Genomic DNA, 25,181 nt, shown 5'->3' on the forward strand with positions numbered 1-25,181 from the left:
TGTTCGCCTTGGTAACTTTGAAAGTCAGATATATGGGATTTACGTCAGTTGAGATTAAAAAGTGTTCACATATGAAACATTAATAAACAGAGTTAAATGCAATGAAAAGAATGGAATAATAAGGTAATACACTGATGTGCTCAGATATTATTCCTAATCTTTGCAGTACAAGTTATGAATATTGTCCCATTTCAAAATTGTAAACGGATCTACTCATTTAGTCTCATGGCATATATATATTAGATTCTAAAGCACAAATTATTATAGAACATAATTATATAGTGTACCACAGGCTTTAACTCAGTCAACAGATAAGACAGAACTACAAAATTCACGTCATCTTACCTACTAAACTCCAGACAAATGAAACACAGTTATACTAGTATAGTCATATGAATCTACAGATATATTAAACTCAGTCAATGTATAAGACAGAACCCTTGAAATTACAGCATCTTACATACTAAACTTGTACTAAATGATCTTACATACCATCTTCATGGCAAACAAAACACAATTATATAGTCTTAAAAATCTACAAACATAGTGAATATTTTGTTCTAGACTAGGTATCATTATGCATCCATGTTCAAAGGTTTTCCCTTCTATACTAAACGTTAAAAGTACCAGAGATTTTACCAATTGCCTGTAGCTCCTCTTATCTTTACACCTACGACAGGCATTTCCACAAAATTCTTACTATATTTAACCTTGTCTCTAAATTGTTCAGATGTGCCACAAATCAGACTACCTGTATAATCAAACAGTTCCCTTCCCACTAATCAATCTTAATTTTAATGTAAGGACACCCAAAATGTGAATCATCATGTCTGTTATTAGACACTTCATGTAAAACATCATTTGTAGATTCATCAAATGCTACATCCACACTGTCCTTGCAGGGTTTTATCAACTTTAGTGGTATAATAGCATTACTTTGGTTGCATATGTTCTCAGGGAAAGATTGAACATACTGAATGGGTTCCACAGCCCAACTAACATCATTTATTACAGGAGGAACACACGCATGCAGAGTGTGCTGGAGTCACTCGGTGTGGTGCCAGTACGGCCCCCAATCCAGGGTTTTAACCATATGCCACCCTGGTTACTGGAGAGGCCCAGGGTGATCTTAGATTTGGTGCTATTGAGGAGAGAAAGCTCTCCTGCTTCCATTTTTAATGTGGTATCTTCTGACTATCTGTCTTGAGTACCACAACCATGTAGCTGTTTTTATGGGTGGGTCTAAGCAGGGGAACTCTGTTGGTTGCTGTGTCATCTTCCCGGATCGTGTCCTCAAGGTTAGACTGCCTTTAGAATTTACTGTCTTCAACGCAGAATTATATGCGATCTTACGGGCACTGGAGCAAATGAAATGTTCTCCCAGTGTTAGATTTCTCATCTGTTCAGATTCTCTGAGCACCTTTCACACTCTCCAACGTTTGTACCCAGCAGATAAAGTAACCCAGAATATGCGGGATACCCGCCTCCAACTACAATGACTGAGGAAGGAGATGTCTTTATGCTGGGTACCAGGGCACATGGAAATTGCGGGGAATGAAAGGGCAGATCGAGCAGCCAAGGAGGCATTTTGTGACCCTCAGGTATTTCGGTGTGCTATCCCCCTGTATGCTCTTACCTCGCTGTTGAGTTAAAGTCCTGTGTCAATGGGGAGGCGAGTGGCTAAAAGTGACCAACAACAAGCTCTGTGTTGATAAACCCACAACTAGTCCGTGCAGTACTTCCTTACTCATCTTTGCATATGCTGCAGCCCTGTGACACATGGATTCTTACTCCAACGAGAGGACCTTCCAATGTGTGGTGCTTGTGGCATACAGATCCCGGTGTGCCACATTTCATTGGACTGCAGTTTATTTGCTGACCAGTGGACTATGGCGGATTTGCCGTCTTATTTTATGTAATGATCTAGTGAATGTGGTTCGAGTTTTAAAGTTCTATTAATTGTCCAATATTTTTAACAATATTTTAGGGAGATTTTTTAAACGTGTCAGCAGGGTGCCTCATCCAAGTTTTTTGTAAGTGGTCAGCCAATTATATTTCCCTGTGCTTTTCTTTTAGCTCATCTGTGTTTTGTTCTCCTTGTGTTTTAATTTCTTGATTAGTTATCTTCCCTCCTAACTGGTTGTACTGCTTATGAGAGTGCATGTGAGATAGAGTGACTGTGAGGTCATTTCTGAGTGCATGTGTGTACAACAATTTTAGTTCATCTCCACATTTGTTTGTTTTAATAAGTGTAAGGGCGCTGATGACCCCGCCGTTGGGTGCCCAAAAAAAAAAAAAAACACACACACACACACACACACACACACACACACACCTGGCAGGATTCCTTGGAATTGTACTAGCTCGCATGTTGGCTCTGTACCAATGTTATGTGGTAGAGGGTGCTTCATAGCGATATTACATAGCAGAGGGTGCTTCATACTAATGTTGTGTGGTAGATGGTGCATCCATAAATGTTGCGTGGCAGAGGTTGTTTCGTACTGATGTTGCATGGGAGAGCACGCTTCGTACCAAGGTTGCATGGCAGAGGATGCAGTGTACCAAAGTTACATGGCAGACGATGCTTTGTACCAATGTATTGTGATAGAGGTTGCTTCATAGCTATGCTATGTTGCAGAAAGTGCTTTGTACAAATTCTGAGTGACGGAGAGTGCTTCCTGCCAATTTTGTGTGGCAGAGGGTGCTTTGTAATGATATTTTATATGTAGCATGCTTCATACCAACATTGCATGACAGAGCATGCTTTGTACTAATGTTGTGTGGTAGAGGGTGCTTCATACTGATGTTTTGTAGTAGAGGATGCATACTACTAATGTACATGGCAAAAGGTGCTTCCTTATGATGGTATGTTGGGAAATGTGGGAAGAAGCCACACAGAAAATGTAGCTTGCGCAAGACTGTCTCTGGAGACAGTCAGGTGGACCAGGGGCACAGTAGCTCACACCTCACATCATTGCCATGAGATTTCACTCCAAATGTGGAAGAGATAACATTCTTTCCTTCGGAGAACTAATTTGGCCTGTGTTGCTTAAATCATTCAAGTTAAATAAAGGTTGCGGAAGTTGTTCTCTGAATTTTTATCATAACTACACTGTGGCTCGCCAACAAAATTACCACTATGCCAGACAAGTCATCTGAGCGTAGATACTTTATCCTATCTGTGTGAAGCTGGACTGAGTTGCTGGTAAAATTTTAAACAGAACTTACATGTCAGCTAGTAGATAATGCGCTAACCCTCACAGTGAATGAAACCTAGTGACACTGCCTCAGAAATAGATACAGACTGTTGAGGAAACCTTGTGCAAAGTGGAGTACAATGGTATCTGTAAGGCAAAAATGTTGCAAAACAAGCTCAGCATGAAACTTCCTGGCAGATTAAAACTGTGTGCCCGACCGAGACTCGAACTCGGGACCTTTGCCTTTCGCGGGCAAGTGCTCTACCAACTGAGCTACCGAAGCACGACTCACGCCCGGTACTCACAGCTTTACTTCTGCCAGTACCTCAGGCACACAGTTTTAATCTGCCAGGAAGTTTCATATCAGCGCACACTCCGCTGCAGAGTGAAAATCTCATTCTGGAAACATCCCCCAGGCTGTGGCTAAGCCATGTCTCCGCAATATCCTTTCTTTCAGGAGTGCTAGTTCTGCAAGGTTCGCAGGAGAGCTTCTGTAAAGTTTGGAAGGTAGGAGACGAGGTACTGGCAGAAGTAAAGCTGTGAGTACCGGGCGTGAGTCGTGCTTCGGTAGCTCAGTTGGTAGAGCACTTGCCCGCGAAAGGCAAAGGTCCCGAGTTTGAGTCTCGGTCGGGCACACAGTTTTAATCTGCCAGGAAGTTTCATATCAGCGCACACTCCGCTGCAGAGTGAAAATCTCATTCTGGAAGCTCAGCATGATAACTGACTAAAAAGGCCTTGTGAAATTTGTGTGTACTATGTCAAGTCAGCAAAATCACAAGGTTAAAATGTAGTCACAATGCAAGAAAGTCACAAAGGTGCAAGAAATACTGATTTAATAATATCTTTATTGTGCTGTAAAATATAGTAAAAGTCATTTGATCTTTTCCAGGTCCATTTGTTGTTTGACTTTTTCATGGGTTACATGTGTGGTGGTGAGGGTGGAGTTGTATTTAATTCTTATGTGATTATTCTTCTAGCACGTCTTGTATATCATTTCTAGTATCAGATCCAAAATATCCTACAGAAAAGTATTTTTTGATCTTTTTCCTTAATTTTACATTAAAATTATCTATTATGCTGTAATGTAGTTTACTTCTGTGTAATGTATTGTGTTTCCAAATGATCTATTTAGTTTTAAAAATGTTCTAGTTATTTATCAATTCTTCAGTCTCAGTAATTTGATTTTTAATCTTCTTGTTAACAATTGACTATAGCCTTGAATATTTTTCTTATCCCATATACCAGGCGTAACAGACTTTCCATAGTGCAGCTGTATATTTTGGTCTACTTTCTTTTCTCATATTTCTGATCAGTCAGTTAATATTCTTCTGTGAAAGATAATGTAGACAGTCTGGAAGATGTCTAAACTACTTAAAATATGAATTGGGATGGAGCTCATTTATACACTCCTGGAAATGGAAAAAAGAACACATTGACACCGGTGTGTCAGACCCACCATACTTGTTCCGGACACTGCGAGAGGGCTGTACAAGCAATGATCACACGCACAGCACAGCGGACACACCAGGAACTGCGGTGTTGGCCGTCGAATGGCGCTAGCTGCGCAGCATTTGTGCACCGCCACCGTCAGTGTCAGCCAGTTTGCCGTGGCATATGGAGCTCCATCGCAGTCTTTAACACTGGTAGCATGCCGCGACAGCGTGGACGTGAACCGTATGTGCAGTTGACGGACTTTGAGCGAGGGCGTATAGTGGGCATGCGGGAGGCCGGGTGGACGTACCACCGAATTGCTCAACACGTGGGGCGTGAGGTCTCCACAGTACATCGATGTTGTCGCCAGTGGTCGGCGGAAGGTGCACGTGCCCGTCGACCTGGGACCGGACCGCAGTGACGCACGGATGCACGCCAAGACCGTAGGATCCTACGCAGTGCCGTAGGGGACCGCACCGCCACTTCCAGGCAAATTAGGGACAATGTTGCTCCTGGGGTATCGGCGAGGACCATTCGCAACCGTCTCCATGAAGCTGGGCTATGGTCCCGCACACCGTTAGGCCGTCTTCCGCTCACGCCCCAACATCGTGCAGCCCGCCTCCAGTGGTGTCGCGACAGGCGTGAATGGAGGGACGAATGGAGACGTGTCGTCTTCAGCGATGAGAGTCGCTTCTGCCTTGGTGCCAATTATGGTCGTATGCGTGTTTGGCGCCGTGCAGGTGAGCGCCACAATCAGGACTGCATACGACCGAGGCACACAGGGCCAACACCTGGCATCATGGTGTGGGGAGCGATCTCCTACACTGGCCGTACACCACTGGTGATCGTCGAGGGGACACTGAATAGTGCACGGTACATCCAAACTGTCATCGAACCCATCGTTCTACCATTCCTAGACCGGCAAGGGAACCTGCTGTTCCAACAGGACAATGCACGTCCGCATGTATCCCGTGCCACCCAATGTGCTCTAGAAGGTGTAAGTCAACTACCCTGGCCAGCAAGATCTCCAGATCTGTCCCCCATTGAGCATGTTTGGGACTGGATGAAGCGTCGTCTCACGCGGTCTGCACGTCCAGCACGAACTCTGGTCCAACTGAGGCGCCAGGTGGAAATGGCATGGCAAGCCGTTCCACAGGACTACATCCAGCATCTCTACGATCGTCTCCATGGGAGAATAGCAGCCTGCATTGCTGCGAAAGGTGGATATACACTGTACTAGTGCCGACATTGTGCATGCTCTGTTGCCTGTGTCTATGTGCCTGTGGTTCTGTCAGTGTGATCATGTGATGTATCTGACCCCAGGAATGTGTCAATAAAGTTTCCCCTTCCTGGGACAATGAATTCACGGTGTTCTTATTTCAATTTCCAGGAGTGTATAAGTTCACTAAAGGAAAGTTGTACTAGGTCAGCATTATGTGGACCAACTTGAACTGTTGGGACCCAAATGGCTAGGAACACCAGCCAGTACCTGTACTACCATTACCATAGCTTCACTGAACATGTTATGGAAACTCAAACAGTATCAATTTCTGTCAGATGTGCAGATCGAAAGAATCTCATTTTAGAGCTACGTCCATAGAATCTTGTGTCCCATGACTGTGCTTTTTATCTGTTTGTGAAGTCATGGTAAATGCCTTTCTCACTCTGTGGCAACATTTACTAATTGGCATGCCAATACCATTGGTGGAGAATAATGTCAAACTATCAGTTGTTTTTGTTTTTTCTAGATTTGGAACTTCTACTTTATTAAGCTGATGGATGTATCCCTTTTTGTGCCCAATGATAACTCGTGCTATTTTCTTCATGGTAACTGGGCCTGCAACTGCTTTTAGCAAAGTATTTTTGTTCATAGTGTCACATAACTTTTCATTCTTAACTGTCTTTACTGTAAAAGAAAAAATGAATGCCTAATCAGTTATTATTTTCTTACTTATATTTTTCCAGATCTAGTCAGGAGCAGATACAGTGCACAAAACAAATTCTGGAACACGAAGAAAAGAGTCCTAGAGACCGTACTAGCCGTGAAGGTTCTGTTTCATGTACAACTCCAGAAGTAAGTATCTTTATCTTAATATTGGAATGTAAAACTGGCATCTTATTAATGTAGAATTTATTGATATGAAAGAGATGCTGTGTTGCAGAGAGGCACTACAAAAAGACTAACAATTATAGCTTATGGCCATTAAGTCTTTCGTCAACGACACACACACACACACACACACACACACACACACACACACACACACAAACTGCGGTATCCCCACCCTCCCCATCTCTCCACTGCCTTCAGTCTAACCTGCAGCACTTCGCTGTCTGCCACCCCCACCATACTATCCCTCCCCTTCCCCACTCCAGCCTCCTCCTTACCCCCATCCTCTCGCCACTCCCATCATGCACTGGTGCTGCTGCTCGCAGTGTGGTTTCAGTTGCCCGAGGCTGCATTCATGTGTGTGAGTTACATTTGCTTGAGTGTGTGTGTGTGTGTGTGTGTGTGTGTGTGTGTGTGTGTGTGTGTGTCTTGTTAACGAAGGCCTTAACAGCCAAAAGCTATAATTGTGAGAATCTTTTTGTTGTGCCTATCTGCGAATCAGCATCTTTCCTTCTCATAATATTGTTACATTCCTTCCTTCGATTTTCCATTGTTTGGTGATTAATATGAAAGTGATTCAGCAGCGAATAAACTACATAACAACACTTGGTAATACATTGGAAAGAAGAAAACATAAAAACAAACTACTAAAGTGCACACTATACATACATAAATCAAAAGTACATATTTACCAGTCACAGCAATTGGAATGGTTATATTGGTGACGAGATAAATACAAACAAGCTGTCTCTAGTATACACTTTAGTGTAAAACTTAAGGATGAAAGTAACATTCGCATGTTATGTCACTACCAAGAAAAATAGCTCTGTGAAACTTGGGCCATATGTAAAATATATAGTACAGGAGGTAACTGAAAGAAACATGCAATGAGATGAACACAAGTGACACTTTTATACAAAGACAGTAATTAAATTGAAGTCACTGTGATTTATGATGGTCCCCTGGACATTACAAAAGACGGGATCTGGTTCTTAATAAGGTGTGTGATCACCACAGATGGCACTACATGCTGGGCAATGTGCTCCCATTCTTGCCGCAAGGATTTTAAGGAGTTCTTTCAGTAGTTCATTACATACACCTACCAGTGCAGTTGACAACTGCTGGATGTCCGTTAATGCATGCAGGTGTGCTGCAATACATCTCCCCGTGTCATTGCACATGTGCTCTGTGAGATCTAAGTTGGGGGCAGGGATGAGTAGGGGCAGTGGGACAGGCAGAGCAGTTCATTTGCCAAATGTCTTCCTCGTTCCAAGAACTGCTTCACCTGCCATTGTCCTTCATAGAAATGTAGACAGGGCCAAATACACCACCGAAAAGATGCATGTGGGGAAGGAGTACAGTGTCCCAATAATGTTGGCTTGTGAGTGTATCGTGTTCAAAGATTTGCGATGGTATGAAGAACATAGGGACTGGATAAACAAGGACTGGGATTGTGTGCTTTTCTCAGATGAGAACAAGTTGTCTGCATAGTGATTCTAGCTGTACCCTTGTATGATGAGAGGTGGGAACATGTGATGCACCCAGAAACAATGACACTGTAGTCTTTCCCCACATGTCTCTCTTCAGGAGTGTATTCGGCCTGACTTTGCAACTACATTGAACAATGGAGGTGGAGGAGCAATTGGAATGACAGGATATTTGGCAAATGGACTGCCTCCCCTCCCCCTCCTACTTGAATCTTGAATCCCATCAGCACATGTGAGATGTCTCAGTCTCAGGACTGAAGACGACAACAACAACAATAAAAATGTGGTATAATTTATCTGTTTGGTGTTGTTTTTATTATTAGATGATTTTGAGAGAATTTTGATGTCTAACTGTGTGAAAATTTGGAAAAAAGATGAGAAGAAGAAAATGCAAGTGAACGATTTTAGTTAAACTGTGCAATACAAAAATTACATAAAGCAACTAAAGATAATCAAAAAGAGGTGAGTTTGGTACTGTTTCAAATGTAATACATATCGTTAGGGAAGAAAGAATACCCCATCCCTGACAGATTGTTGATTTTGCATCTTTCAGTCAGGTGATGTCCTTGACTTCAGCGCATCTGCTCTTACCACTATAATGCCAGATTTTTTTAATTATTGACAAATAAAATTAACTAAAACAATACTGTGCTTGTGGCACAGTGAAAAAATAGATGGAAATATTGCGTAAGTGCAAAAGAATGAAGTACTGCACAACTAGATTGTTTTGGATGTAGTAAACAATACCGTGTAAATTCAAAAGCACACACAGCCACGGCACATTGTTATTGCTTACAGTGTATCTTCCAGTCTTTGAAAGTGGTTCCTTGGTACTATCTTCAATACATGAAAATGGACAGCATTTTGCAAGATGATCCCTTCTCTGAGGAAAAAATAGTTTTTCAGCTGAACTTAGCACATGAAAGCGAAGAATCCTTCTTGTGAGTGATTGACAGTGGTAAGAAAATTGTTTTGTTATTTACCTCACATTAACAGCAGTCTTCTAAAACTCTAAAATTTATTAGTACCACTGCCACAGCTGCTATATCGTAATGCTACACTTCACTTATTGTGCGCTTCAGTCCTTTCTGCTAAAGATGTTTTGAATACCCACTTTATTATATGTTTTGATGTAAATCCAGAATGAACATCAGGTGATAACAGTAGTAACAGTGAAGTCACATGCACAGAAGAAGAATTAATTTCATATGTGGGTTCTCAGTCACTTTTCCTGAGCCATCTAATGACACAGGTAATTTTTATTGTGACTGTTAGTGATATTAATGATATTGTAATCATTGTTATCATAAAGACATGAATTTGAAATTCAACTTTGGTCTTCTGAAGTTGATTTACAGATATTTGTTGTCTAGAAACTTTGCTGACTGTGTCCAAGAATGGTTAGAATTGTAAAGCAGTCACAGTTGCTACTGCAGACAATAGTACTTTTTCACATTTATTGCCACATGATTGATTTTTTACCAGACATTTTCATATAACTTACCAGAAGTTGACGGAAGCAAGGATGTTGAAAGTAGAGTCCGAGAATCTTGTGGTGACTCAAGCAGTGACAGGAAAAGGAAATCTAAAGCCTGCCGTGAAGTCTGAAAGAAAAATGGCAAAAGTACTCTGAGAATATGCGGACAAGCATATTTTGGATATAAAAGAAGTCGAAGTGTCGAAATTACTCATAATAGTCCAAGAGAGCCATGAAATTTAGGCCCGATGTGTACTTCAAAGAAGTGTCAGAAATCTGTTCAAAAGAAGTGTTATCAAATTTCTGTTGGTGACAGATAGGCAATTTTTAACACTTTCTGGGAAGTGATGTCATGGAATCAGAGGAAGATTTATGTAATCAATTTTGTGGACATAATTCCAACCAAACATTCAGGGAAGATCACTGATGAATCCAAGAGAATTGGCACGCTGGTTTATTATGTGAGGAATGATACAGGAAAACATCAAGTATGCAAAAAAAAATGTTTCTCAATACTCTTGGCTTTAAAGAATGGACAGTGAAATACTGGCTGGATAATTCCACACAAAAGATGAGCCCTGATTCAGATACAAAGCAAAGAACAGCTGTATAGACTCTACACTGAAAAATGTATTAAGAAACGGGTTTCATTGCTAAGTTAGGCTACTTCTAATTTGATTTTTGGAGAGGGTAACCGTAGCTTATTTTCCCCCAAGAAATCGAAGACTCATGGAAGCAGCCATACAATGGAAAAAGCAGGCAAGGGAAGAAAGATACCCAGGCCGTGAACAGTCTACACCATGGGCTTACAGGCTGTGAAAGTAGTACCACTTTTACAGGCTAGTGAGTTTATTATAAAACAAAATTGGCTGTCCATAACTATACACTGTATAATTTAGGAAATCATGATGTCGTGTGTCACTGGTTTGATGAAAAACAAGGTGAATTGGTTGGATCAAGTTGTACCCCATGTATCATGGATGTACTGTTCAAAACGATTAAGGAAAATCTTCTCCCATACATTCTATATTCTGACGTCTGCACATTTCAGAGTAGAAATGTGATTTCATTAAATGTCCTTTTAACGTTAGTAATTGATTCTGGAGTATTTATTACACAAAAATTTTTGGAAAAAGATCCTACTCAGATGGAACAGTTCCATCGAGTGCAAGCTCAAAGGACATGAAGTTACAATTCCTAGCCAATATGCCTTGATATCCAAAGAGGCAAGAAGAAAGCCACGACCTTATGAAGTCTTTTACTCCTTTTTCACTAACTGTGGAGAAAAACGTTTGTGGTTGTATGTCTCATTTAGGCCTGGAAGAGATGCAAAGAATGAGCCAACAGTTACAGACCTTAGGGCAATACAGTACTGTCCAAATGCTATTATTTGCTACAAGTCCACTTTCGACAAAGTGTGGCAAGAAATACCAAGATGTTAGAGAAAAATTTCTGGAGAATTTTGCTTCCCAAAACAATACCAAGAAAAACTGAAAATCAAGAAAGACAAATGGGATCATTTACAACTTAAAGTCATTGTTCTTAAGGATTGTCATTACTATTATGACAACATTCCAGATGAATGATTGTCATCTTGGATGTTACTGTTTCAGGAGTGACAGTGCAATGTAGTTCTTTGTTAGGCAGTTTTTTCCTTGAAGAAATCTGCATAAATTATCAGACCTGTGTGAACCGTGTGTATATTTGAAATTCTTTCTGTGAAGTCTTTCCAAATTGGTGTTGTTACCGCTTTTTCAGCACCAAAAGCAACATAAATGCGGTAAGTTGTACAGGAGACGGGCAAACAAATACCCCGTGAAATAATATTGTGTGTCACTTTGTGTTACAACCTAGAATATCATTATAGTGCAACAACGCAGATTTTGTGTCCTTATGAAATGTATCAGGTATTCTAGACTGTTTTGTGTGTCCCCTGTAAAATTTGTGTTTTGCTACTTATGCGGTATTGTTTCTTCACCAATGATATTCAAAAAAGGATTTAGTCAGAATTTTATTTTTATCACCTGCAGCTTCATGTGATATTGGGAAATCACTAAGTGGTTTAATGTGTTTAGAAACCTGCCAGACAAAATTCTACAAATTTATTTGTGGCAGGATTCCCACTATTTAAATACTCACTTTAATTCCTGTCTAACAACGGAAAAATGCTAGCTGTTACACTCTCAAGTTCTTTGATGTGACCTTTCAAGTCAGTTTTTTTTTTATATAACCTTAATCTCAAGTAGGTAAAATAATTATCTTACTGCCTGTAATTGTTTAGGACATTGTTAAAAAAAATAAGCAAATGCATCTTTTGAAAAGAGAAAAGGCAACTTTCTAGTCAAGGAAAATATTCCAAGACAAAATCCAGCTAATTCAGAGAAGAAGTATGGTGATACGTAAAGTAAGAGTGCTTAATTTTATTACTGTTCCAAGCAAATTAATTTTTGTTTCATTAATAGACAATAAATCATTCCTCTCATTGATTATACCTATTTTCTTGTATAGTTCCGTATGTCAGTCTTGCTAGCCAGAGAGGATGAAAATCATAAAGAACAATCGAAATCGCCACTTCTTGTCCGGCACAGTGTGCGTCCTCACAGTAGAGAAAAGAACTCTACAAGACCTCGTGACACAGTCAGACTGGTTAATGAAAAGACAGTGGATCAAACTGAGGAAGTAAGTGCTTCTGTTCTTTTAAACCTAAAGTGTAGACTTAATGTTTACTTTTTGGGCTGTTGTAAGAATTTTAGATGTATTAAGTATCTACATTCCAGATGTGTTTTTGATTGATAATTTATGCTAAGAACCACATATTCCTCTCTTGTTTGACTCTGCCCTTACATTATATTACTGCCACTAATAAAACAATTAAATCAAATACCTATTCCATAACAGCAAACATAAGTGGCTATTAGATGAGGTTCAGGGACCACTGAGGTCATCACAAGTTCCATTTGATTAAGAACAGGGTACCCTTATGTGCACTCCAAACATTATCTGAAAAGACTAGCTAATTTTTGTATTACATGCCGGCTCATAATTGAAATATTTAAAGGATTAAAGTTTCAAATAGAAATTAAAAATGGCAAGCATGTAAAATGTAAAGTTGTAATGTAATACAGAGAACTGATTTAGATCATTTTGATTTGCATTTTTTTTTTATTATTATGGAGTTGTGCTTTCTGTTAAGTTATTTCTCATTAACGTAATTGATACAAATGAGGAGCATATACTTACCTATTCCTGCAGATGGAACAACTGGAGGTGGACTGACAAACATTTAGAACAGCAGACACGCAGTTTTGTCTTTTTGAACATTTAAAGTTTTTATATATTCAGAAAACATTTTTAAATATGTCATAGCAAGCCTAAAACAACAGTTCTGTAGGTTTCACTTCTGGAGGAGGTCCAGTGGTGGTTACAACATATGTAGAATATTAGTTCAGTTCCAGGAAAATCCTTTAATACAGAATACTTATCTTTGAGACACTGGAAACTCCAAGTAGGAATATCAACAATGTAGAAAAAGATATACTGCTACTTACCGTAAAGAATACACGTCAAGTTGCAGACACACACACACACACACACACACACACACACACACACACACAAAAAGCAAGCACACACAAAAAGCAAGCACACCTTAATGCACACACGATTGCAAACTCCAGCATCTCAGGCCAGAAAGCAATGTCGCATGATATGCAGTCAGCTATCTGGAGGAGGTGGGGAAGGGATAGTAGTGTACAGGTGGGGGAAGAGAGATGGACGCTGTCTTGTGGTGTTTGCTGCTTGCGTCCCACGTCATCTCGCATTCCGGCCCGAGATGCTGGAGTTGGCGGCCATGTGTGTGTGAGGTGTGCTTGCTTTTTTGTGTGTGTGTGGTCGCGCACACATGTGCACACACACTGTGAATGTTGTATGTGTATCCTCGATTTACTGATGAAGGCGGTGGCCGAAAGCTATATGTGGGTGTCATTTAATTTTGCCTGTCTTCAACTTGACGTGTCTTCTTTACGGTAAGTAGCAATCTGTCCTGTACTACATACTTATCTTTAGTAGAAACCTGTGTCCATAAGATGGACGATATACATTACGATCACAGAACACAGTGATAACTGTTATTGTACTGTAGAATTCTGTAATGTAACATCGTGACAGTTTTTGTCTTGTACTGAATGTCAGCCAATTGTCACTTTCATGTAACTATGAACTTTGGTACACGGCTCTGGCTAATGACACTAGCTTGCTGCAAGATCTGAACTACAATGATGCCAGAGTAGGCTGTCAGAGAGTGGACCGAGTTGTGCAGACTTGCAGCAGCAGCAACATAGGGAAACTCATGAGGGCCTGTCTTTGTCAACGTCTTGCATTCATGGCTGTGTCCGACAGTGACTGTGTTCTGTTGTGGGGTACCAACTTTAACATGGGACCTCACTCTTCTCACAACACCTTACTCCCCCTCCCCCATACCTTGTACTATCATCATGTAGTCCTGGGTCATGTGACAATGCGAGGGATGGAGATTGGGGGGGGGGGGGGGGGGAGGCCTGAATGTGCACATTGATGAGGAGATAGGGACAGTAGTGATGGCCAATGGCAGCTCCCTGTCAGCACCCCGATACCCACCTGTGAGTGACCAGGAACACCAGCCAAAAAACCGGTCACAGGGTGCACACTAGCATGCAGACTCTGTGGTTGGAAGGACAGCAGTCTAAATCCAGGAGTGTCTTGATGGCTATCTGGATGCACTGCCTCCGCTGATGTCAGCTCCAGCTGCAGCAGCTGCGGCAAACTGGCAACGGCGGCTCCATTGGCATCACACTGGACAGCAGAGATGATTGTTATTGCAGACTCCAGTGGCGTGCTGTATCTGTGGACAAGCAGATTGTCGCAGAATCATAATTGTGCCACAGATGATTAGGGTGACACTGGTGCAGCCTAGAAGAACATTGTATGACATAAGATGAACAATCTGATACTCGTGTGATGACACCATGCTTCCAACACTGTCCCTTGCCAAAACCTTTGAAGAAAACTGTGTTCTACAGTCAGTACTTTGTCTGACTTGGAAGAATGAACATGTTTCCATAGTGGCCACATGAGATGCAACAGGGTACAGTGATGATAACCATGTAATAATTCTGCTGACGATTTCCCATCATGCAGCAAGGAGTGATAGAAAGAAAGAAAACTTTTAGATTTGCTCCCTTGTGTGGAAGGGAAAGAGTTTCTCCATGTAACTTTTGAATATTCAAGCATATCAGTCAGCTTCGCCATTAGACCGAGGGTGAAACGCCACTGTCGGTACAAAACTCTTGAAAATTGGCTTATGTGAACTGTGGTCCATTGTCAGATACAAGGAACTTGAGAAGACCTTTGAGGCAAAAGGGAGAGAGGGGGGGGGAGAGGGAGAGAGAGAGAGAGAGAGAGCCATTACTGTACCAGCAGTAGAGGTTGGAGAGGTGAGCCAAAATGGAGTGTAATTTATTTATATTGGTTTTACTCCCCGTCATAGTAAAATCAGGATAACCATGCTTCTGCACATGTTAGTGGACTACTTTTCCTTTGCAGTGTCTTCGGTGCTAGAGGCTGGAAGAAACCTGGAATAATCTCTGATTTTATGTATTGACCAACAATATTTCTTCTTTCAGCACCAATCTGTATAAGCTTCTTTACATAATTAGCTAATTTCATCAGATATGTATATTACAATCATATCACTAATTGTTGCAAGAGATATCTTGTACAATGAGAATACTTTTTGACAAGCAAAATAACCAAGAATGTAAGATAGAATGATGGTTGTAAATCTTATTGTGTTTTTATTTCTGTAACATCGCTATTGTTTTTTAAAGAAATTTCTTATAGCCGGGATTGAGCTCAAAATTATTTTTTATTGATCAGTTTCAACAGGTAATACTATCATCTTCAGATCTTCAAAAACTTTTTTGGTTGTGTATCATCTTCCATTGTGCGTTAATTACTCATGCCATGTTAGCATTTTTGGAGGCAGTATGTTGCACAGAGCACACAGATGTGGTTGCAGATAGCACACAGGTTTGTCAAAAATAAAATTACAATCAAGTTTCTCGCAAGTATGTCTATATATGTAGCATTCCTTTGACACTTGTCAGTTGTTAAAATCCACAATATATAGTGAAAATGCATATTAACACAAATTTTTACATTGACATTGTAATTGTAAACTGTCGAAGCTGCATTGGTAAAGTACCGGAACTTCAAGCGCTGATAGAAAGCACCGAAGCTGAAATTGTTATAGGTACAGAAAGCTGGCTGAAGCCAGAGATAAATTCTGCCGAAATTTTTACAAAGGCACAGACGGTGTTTAGAAAGGATAGATTGCATGCAACCGGTGGTGGCGTGTTTGTCGCTGTTAGTAGTAGTTTATCCTGTAGTGAAGTTAGAAGTGGATAGTTCCTGTGAATTATTATGGGTGGAGGTTACACTCAACAACCGAGCTAGGTTAATAATTGGCTTCTTTTACCAACCTCCCGACTCAGCAGCATTAGTGGCAGAACAACTGAGAGAAAATTTGGAATACATTTCACATAAATTTTCTCAGCATGTTATAGTCTTAGGTGGAGATTTCAATTTACCAGATATAGACTGGGACACTCAGATGTTTAGGACGGGTGGTAGGGACGGAGCATCAAGTGACATTATACTGAGTGCACTATCCGAAATTTACCTCGAGCAATTAAACAGAGAGCCGACTCGTGGAGATAACATCTTGGATGTGCTGATAACAAACAGAACCGAACTTTTCATCTCTGTAAGTGCAGAACAGGGAATCGGTGATCATAAGGCCGTTGCAGCATCCCTGAATATGGAAGTTAATAGGAATATAAAAAAAGGAGAAAGGTTTATCTGTTTAGCAAGAGTAATAGAAGGCAGATTTCAGACTACCTAACAGATCAAAACGAAAATTTCTGTTCCGACACTGACAATGTTGAATGTTTATGGAAAAAGTTTAAGGCAATCATAAAATGCGTTTTAGACAGGTACGTGCCGAGTAAAACTGTGCGGGGCGGGAAAAACCCACCGTGGTTCAACACGTGTCCAAGCCACGATTTTTAAGAACAAGCAGCCCACAACAGGTGGAAGCACTAAACTCGTCATCCTGCCTTCCAGAAATGCTGTGTCGATATACTTTGCACCTACACATTATAATAAACCATTTCTCCAACAATATGCCACCTGAAACTTATCTACTAATAAAGATGTCTATTAAATGTCACTAACATCTTTCATTGTTTATTAGGGCCAGGGGTGTTACCCATCATTTTCTGTAAAATGATTTGTTACTTCTCATATCCTCCAATTGATATGTAAGAGTTCATGAAAGTTACTTTCTTAAAATAACTCGTAACAACTTTTTGATTCTTTTCGTGCTGCTTAACATAATAAATAAATGTTAGCACTTTTTTCCTAGTAATCCTTACATACTTTCAACTAGAAAGAAAAAAAAAAAACTTACATTACAGTATAAGAAAAAGAAACAAGAGCTAAGATCTCCTTTCAGTTAGCAACTCCTGCTAATCTCTATTCCTCTCTCCAGTTTGATGATTTGCTCTACAGAGTGCATGTATGTGATTAACCTTATTTTAACCTCTATTAATTTCAGTGTTTCTTTTATAAGTTTTACTTATTTTTATTTAGCACTTATTGTTAATTATTTGTGTAAAATCTCAACTTTACTTTACAAATTATGATAAGATGAATCATTCGCCTTATGCATTTAAACAGTTAATCGGTACCATTTCCACTTGTTAAGTAATTGTTCCATCAATAACATTGCAGTATACGAGAGAACACACATGAGAGAAAAAAAAAATCTTCTTTTTAGTTTTGTACCGCATATAGAATTATCTGTGTTGCATTTTTATGTTTAATGAGTTAATCACTGACGTATTGCATAAGCCATGTCTACTTCTTTTAAACGAGGCTTGCTCCATTGTATCTGGGCAGATACGTGCTCTGAGGGAGTCATAAGCCCATTTTATCAGTAGCAAAGTGCTGACACTTGCTTTTTATGTTCGTGCAGACATGGACACATCTCTTTCACTATAAAGGTAATTCTCCCAATACTGTACTAGTTCCGAGAACTCTTCCCAAATGGGAAACGAAATTCACTGCTGTTCCTTATTCCAGTAAGAACTTGTTAGAGTCCTTCTTCCATAGGATGGTACTTCTCAACCATTTACAATCCTTAAAGTGGTATAGCTGGAGTCATGAATGATAGAAGTTGAGTTTAGGCATGTTCTGCGCACCTATGTCATGCATTCTCTGACAACCAATAAGCATTCAGTACTGTTCTCAGCACTCTGCTGGGAATGTCGTAGCCAATGTGAGCATTAAATGTGACTGTAGTGAGTTGTTTAGTGAAAGTTTAATCCATTTGTTGTGAGCTGTCATGGCTGATGGTGGCAGTAAGTGACAAATTCTGCACTAGCAAGCAAGAGACATAATTTTCAGTATACACATCATTCTTCACGTGCAACACACTTGTACGCACTTACCACAACTGTCGCCTGGAATCAGCACCAATGCGATCCCTGTCTTCGTCTCGAGCTGTGCAAACCGCCATCATTTGTGGATCAGACGATAGTGTTTGTCTCAAAATCTACCTCCTTAACATCCCTTCTATGAGTCCACCTAACTTAGATATAGGTACTCCCTTTCCTGTGTCCAACTAACCTTTTAATCCAACATACAATTTATATGAGGCACACTACACCAATTACAAAAATTTTTTTTCCTTTTCCTTCCGTATTTACATAATTTGAAGAAATTTCTCCTTGTAGGTATGACTTCACCTGATCTATTGAACCTCTTTAAAACCAACATTGTCCTCTCTCTTTTGTACTAGGAAAGCTCCTACCAATGTTGCTCTGTTAATGTTCTGGGTGGATAGTCGTACCATTTTATGTTAATTTTCCGATTTTTTTGTCACACTCTCATTGTACTCCTTGACAAACTGCAACCATTTTGCCTGGATGTTAACATGTAATAACTAAATTTAGGGAATGGGTGTAATTCCCTTCCGTTTCCCTGTTGACATTGCTGACATGCCAAACATTACATTGCTATGATTTATTGCAACTTTCATGCCTTAAAAATCCTAGAATGGTACCTAAAGATTTGAATGGGTGTAATTTGAGCTACTATGGTGTGTGTGTGTGTGTGTGTGTGTGTGTGTGTGTGTGTGTGTGTGTTTTATTCCTTATGCCTTCATGTAAGGACAGGTAGTGAAACTGAACTGAGAAAGGTTTCTGCAATAGAAACTGTTGAATATGGTCAGAGGTATAATAGAGCCAGTAGTCTTGTTGGAGAAGAAAGAAAGAAAAAGAATGATTAGAAGTGTTAGGACTAGAAAAAGATGGGAAACAGTCCCCAGAGACTCATTCCCATACGTCTCCACACACCAGGATTCCCTTCCTGAAAGGTTCTTTGCCGAGGAGACAGAGGATGAAGATGTTTGGCATAGCCTACAGAAGAGACTTCCTGACTTCACCCATGAAGATGCCAGAATTGGTCCTGACATCCCCCTATTGACAGAGTATCAACATAAAAGGAAATGTTCTTGCTAATAGAATATGGTTGGTGTAGTTGTATGCTTACCACCATAAATATTTTTTTGCAGCAGATAAGATCATCTAGGGGTCTAGAGTTACCTGATTACTTACAGTACTTAACCTCCTCCACAAAAATGGTTACAAACCCAATCATAATATCTGTAACAGGAAATGAAAAGTATCAAATTTATGTGTTATAAAATATTATAATTATATTATATGATATTATGTTATGATGTTATGTTGTTGTTGTTGTTGTTGTTGTTGTTGTAGTCTTCAGTTCTGAGACTGGTTTGATTCAGCTCTCCATGCTACTCTATCCTGTGCAATCTTCTTCATCTCCCAGTGCCTACTGCAGCCTCTGTTATATTATTATAAAATATCTTATGCCATTTACTATGTTTCCATCCAAGAACCTAGTCAAGTCATTTTCTCATAAAATTATTTTCAGGGCTCTGTATTTATTGACCCATCATGTAGTATTTAACTGCGTGAAAGTAATTTAATTCCTCGTTTTCACAATGAACTTGATGCTCCACTTGATGACTGCAGCATGAATTAACTTATTACATTGTAAACACCAATAAATTACTAGCTATTTGTAATCAAAGATAGATAATTAAAAATAAATAATGTTTACTCACTAATTAATGAAATTTTACTTTTGTGATTGTGTGTAATAGTCTTTGACAGAATAATCACTTTTGTGATTCTAATTCTCTGCACGTTACATATGGTTTATCTTCCCAGTGTAGTAGGGAAGTTTATTCATGGACGATAGACAAGGCAAGAGTACAGGAAAGTGCAAAAGGGAAAACGAGCTGCGTACTCGGAACCTGGCAGTCATCAACCCATTGAATCTGCGTAATTTGCAGAGTCCCCTGAGGGTTTAAATCTTTTTACCATATCAATATTATATAAACATTTCTCTTGACTCTTCTGGGATCTAGGAGAAACAAAGCTTTACAATGGGTTGTGCCAATTATTTTATATGGTCCATTGTAATGTGGGAAGAACTTGCTGGTTTCCTTTTTCGAGTTGGAATTAGGATGATACTCCCTGACTAATACCAGGTCATCAATGTCAAATACAGGCATAATTGCCCCCCTGTAATGTTTTTGCACTCCAGAGTTCTGTCTGCTTGCTCTGATGTTCTTGCACAAGATTCTGTACGTTGTCAGGTTTTATGTCTTGGTTCTTTAATAGTGGTTCCTCAACAAATATCCTGTTAATTATTTCTACCATAGACAAATTTGGTAATTCATTCAAGATTACCTGAAATTTCTGAATCAACTGTGCCCATGTAGTGTGTTTCATTGAGCAATATGTTCAACGTAATCTCCCTATTTCCTATTTACAATCCTTACAATGCTAATGTTTCTCTCAAAATCTAACTCCCTAACATGATATAGGTTACCATTCTGTGGGTCGACCTAATGCTCTCACAGGGGTCTGATTGTGGATGATGTTTTGAAATGATTGTGTGCGTAATGGCTTCCCAAGCCATTAATTCCTTGATGTTATTACTAGCATACTGTGATTCATTATCTTTTAACACCCTGTTAATTTTGCCTATTTCTATAAAATAAACTCTCAAACAGTTTATAACAGCAGCTGTATTTTATAGGGTAAAGTTTTGTGTAGTTTGACCAACATTCCATTAATACAAGAATATAAGTAGCCCCCAACCTCTACCTTTTGGCAAAGTCTGTGACGGATAGGTCATGTAATGCCTTCGGTATAGTTTGATATAATTGATGTAACACATAACTGTCGTCTTCCTTTATCTTTTGACGCGCTTCACATGTTCTTATCACACTTGTAATCTTCCTACTTAGATTTTTAAGGTAGTAAGAATTTTTCATATGTGTAATGCATTTATGAACGTCAAAATGGTCATAAGCTTGGGAGATGCACAGTTTCTAGTGTACTGAATTTTCATTTGATTCCCAAAATAAGGCATCTTCTTATATAATTCACAAGTGCTTTTCATTAGAAGGAAACAAAGCTCGCTCACATAACTGTAGTTTTTCCCCATAATAGTTATCTGTATGGAGGTCATGTTTTGCTTTTGAAGCTAACTTCCTTACTCCATTGTTAGTGAAACTAATCAATAGAAAATTTATAGCAAAAACAATTCCTGATCCTTTTGTCCCCTTAATTTCATTCATTACTAACGAGTCTTGTTTTGTGACACTTTTATATAGTTTACCTCTGTATGAAATCTTGTAAGAATAAAGCCCATCACATTGATCTACTGTGCAGCAGTTGGCTTTCCATAAGAAGTGCTTGTGCTTGATGTTTGTTACAGTTAATTAACTTTGTCCCCAGTGTTGTGACAGTGCCACGAGATTTAAAAGTGCCTCTATGTCAGTACGCGAACACGGCGATAGAGGCGCTCCGCAGCTCGGCCGGGCGCGGGAGCGCCACCTGGCTATGAACGGCGCCGGCCGCATGTCACGGCATGGCAGTTGAGTGACAGATACAGAGTTGGTAGCATGTAACCCGCTATTGTTTCTACGTTTGTATATCCACGCAATTTATTAGTGATTAAAGGTTATAACACTTTTTGGCGACGAGGTCGGATTTTTTTTTCCTGCGTTGTGGAATTGTGTGTTCGTGTCGGGGCAGACATGGAACAGCTTCTGCAAGCGTTCATTGAACAACAAACACAGCTGACAGCTGCTATTCAGGCATAGTCGACGTCGCTTACTCATCGTCTGTCTTCCTCTTCTCCGCCTCCGTTCCCTCCTTACGACGAGGCCGCTGAAGACTGGGAGGATTATGAGAAGCGTTTGCGGCAACACTTCTTGGCTTTCGGCATTGTCGACACTCCTATGTGTAAGTCGTTATTTCTATCTTGGATTTCCCCACGGATCTATCAGCTGCTATCTCAGTTAGCTCCTCTGCGGGAACCTGCCTCTCTGTCCTTCCAAGAAATGTGTGAATTATTGTCTAATTAGTACCGAAAAAACACCCACGTCGTTGCCGCCCGCGTGGCGTGCTACCGGTGTCGTAAACAGCCCCATCAATCTTACCGGGCTTGGGCGGCGGAGCTACACGGTTTGAGTAGGAAATGTCAGTTTGTCATGGACACTCATCATGAGTCTTATGCTGATTCCATGGTTAGGGACGCTATTCTACAGCTTGCTCCTGATAAAGAAGTTCGGCAACGTGCCTTACAACTGCCAAACCGTCGGTGTCGGAAGTTCTCAGCATCGCTCAATCTTTTGAAGTGTCTCACGCTGCTGGTGCGCAAATAGACGCGTGGTGTGATGTAGGCGCTGTACAGACCACTTTCGACGCGGACAATTTGCCTGTTTCACAGGGGAACGACGATGTGGCGGCGGTTCACTCGCGTCAACAACGTCGCGTTGGGCCGCCACGCTCGCAGCGAAAACAGCAACCACAGAAGCAGGTTTGTTCCGCACTTCCTTCTTGTCCACGTTGTTTCGTACAGCATGACAGGGCCGCGTGTCCAAAACGTTGGGCCACGTGTAATTCATGTAGGAAAAAAGGCCACATTGCTTCTGTGTGTCAGTCCCCTAAAGTTCCTGTCGACGAGGACGAGGCATCGGACATGGATGTTAACTGTGTGCTTTCTCAAACAAATAAGTTGTTTGTTACTGTTCGTGTTCTGGATAAAGACATTCGCATGCAAGTGGACACTGGCTCTGCAGTAACTCTCATTAATTCTTGCACATATTTGGAGTTGGGCTCCCCTCCCTTGTCTCCAGTTACGCGAAATCTGCGAACTTATAATAAGCAGAAAATTCCTATCGTTGGCCAGTTTGATGCTTCCACTGCCTACAAGTCTGTTGTTAGGCCCCTCATGTTTTATGTGGTGGATCATGCAGGCACTGGAAACCTGTTCGGTTATTATGCTTTCCAGTTGTTCGGGTTCTCCATTGATGATGATGTGCACCTCATATCTGAGGATATTCCATATCAACAGCTGGATGGATTGTGTTCTGAATTCTCGTCTGTGTTCTCTGCTGGTCTGGGTCGTGCCAAGGATTTTGAAGCCCACATTACTCTTAAACCTACAGCTCGCCCTAAGTTTTTCCGGGCACGCCCTATTCCGATGGCGTTGCGTGCACCTGTCAAGGCTGAGATAGACAGGTTAACAGCTTCAGGGATTCTCCTTCCTGTTACCTCCAGCGAATGGGCATCGCCAATCGTGGTGGTTTCTAAACCAAATGGGAGTCTGCAATTGTGTGGTGATTTTAAAGCCACTGTCAACGCTCAGAGCCTCATTGACAGTTATCCTCTTCCCCGTCCTGAGGAGTTATTTACCAAGCTCGCTGGGGGCCAGTTGTTTTCCAAACTTAATTTATCGGAGGCGTACCATCAGTTGCCGTTGGATGCGTCTTCCAAGGAATTTCTCGTCATCAACACTCCTTGTGGGTTATATCAGTACCAGTGGTTACCATTTGGCGTCGCTAGCGCGCTGGCCATTTTTCAGCGGTTTTTGGAACAGCTCACGGCTTCCGTTCCCGGCTGCATCAACTTCCTGGATGACATTGTTGTCACGGGGGCGTCCACTGAGGAGCACCTTCGCAATTTGCGTTCACTGTTTCGGGTTCTGCATTCGGCTGGGTTGAAGTGCAATCTGGACAAGTCACAGTTCTTCCAACCCTCCGTTGTGTATCTTGGTTTCCACTTGTCCCGTGAGGGTATACGTCCTCTACGACAGCACGTTGCGGCCATTACCGCTCTACCCCGGCCGTCTACGGTCAAAGAACTTCAGGCGTTTCTAGGCAAGATTGCTTATTATCACACATTCATTCCATCCGCGGCGGCGGTGGCTCATCCTCTGCATCAGCTGTTATGCAAAAACGTTCCTTTCTGTTGGTCCGATGAGTGTGAGCAGGCTTTTGTCCGCCTGAAGGCTCATTTGCAGTCGGCGCCTTGTCTTGCCACATTCCGTCCAGGTCAGCACTTGGTTCTGGCGACTGACGCATCACAGTATGGCCTAGGGGCTGTTCTCGCCCATCGGTATGAGGATGGGTCGGAACGACCCATTGCCTATGCTTCCAAGACCCTCAACGATGCCCAATGGCATTACTCTCAAATAGAAAAGGAGGCGCTCGCTATCATTTATGCTCTAAAGAAGTTCAACGTTTTTTTGTATGTTTCTAAGTTTCACCTCATCACCGACCACAAGCCGCTGGTCTCTCTGTTCAGCCCCTCGGCATCGCTTCCGGATAAGGCAGCTCACCACCTGCAACGTTGGGCCTTATACTTGTCTCGTTTTCACTATGAGATTCACTATCGCCCCACGGCCCAGCACGCCAACGCTGACGCGTTGTCGCGTTTGCCGATTGGCCCCGACCTGGTTTTCGATCGAGATGAAGTACTCTGTTTCCACATCGATGAGGAAGAACGTCGTGTGGTCGAGGGTTTTCCACTTACAGGTTCGCAGGTCGCGTCGGCTACTGCGTGGGACCCGGTCCTGCGTCAGGTGATCGGTTTTGTTCAACAGGGTTGGCCGGACAGGACCAAGATCCGGGCATCGGATCCCCTTCGCAACTACCATGCCTTGCGCCTTCGTCTGTCTGTTCGTGAGGGTGTTGTTCTTCTGGCCACGGATGGCGCATCTCCACGGGTCATGGTGCCAGCCTCTCTTCGCACAGATGTTCTCAAACTATTGCATGAAGGCCATTGGGGGATTTCTCGGACTAAGTCCCTGGCCCGCAGGCACATTTATTGGCCCGGTATTGATTCGGACATCGCCCACATGGTCGCTGCGTGTGGTCAGTGTGCTCAACAACTGGCTGCACCCTGTACAATGCCCTCTCCGTGGCCTGATCTGGCACAGCCATGGGAACGTTTGCACGCTGACTTTTCCGGCCCCTTCCTCGGCACTTATTG

At 41.3% G+C, this 25,181-nt stretch overlaps 1 protein-coding gene across 4 annotated transcripts in view; it reads left to right on the forward strand.

Moving 5' to 3' along the window:
- LOC126194876 (probable E3 ubiquitin-protein ligase MGRN1) overlaps positions 1 to 25,181 on the forward strand; it is a 175,199-nt gene that overhangs the window by 50,306 nt on the left and 99,712 nt on the right. For all 4 annotated transcript variants that reach the window (XR_007538523.1, XM_049933227.1, XM_049933234.1 and 1 more), the window contains exons 9-10: positions 6,594 to 6,702; positions 12,211 to 12,381. Coding sequence is in view for 3 of the 4 variants with exons in the window: in XM_049933227.1 (XP_049789184.1) it covers positions 6,594 to 6,702; positions 12,211 to 12,381 (280 nt within the window). In the remaining variant the exon portion in view is untranslated. The remainder of the gene's footprint in view (positions 1 to 6,593; positions 6,703 to 12,210; positions 12,382 to 25,181) is intronic.

This window comes from Schistocerca nitens, chromosome 1, assembly GCF_023898315.1.
Source record: "Schistocerca nitens isolate TAMUIC-IGC-003100 chromosome 1, iqSchNite1.1, whole genome shotgun sequence".
Taxonomy (NCBI): domain Eukaryota; kingdom Metazoa; phylum Arthropoda; class Insecta; order Orthoptera; family Acrididae; genus Schistocerca; species Schistocerca nitens.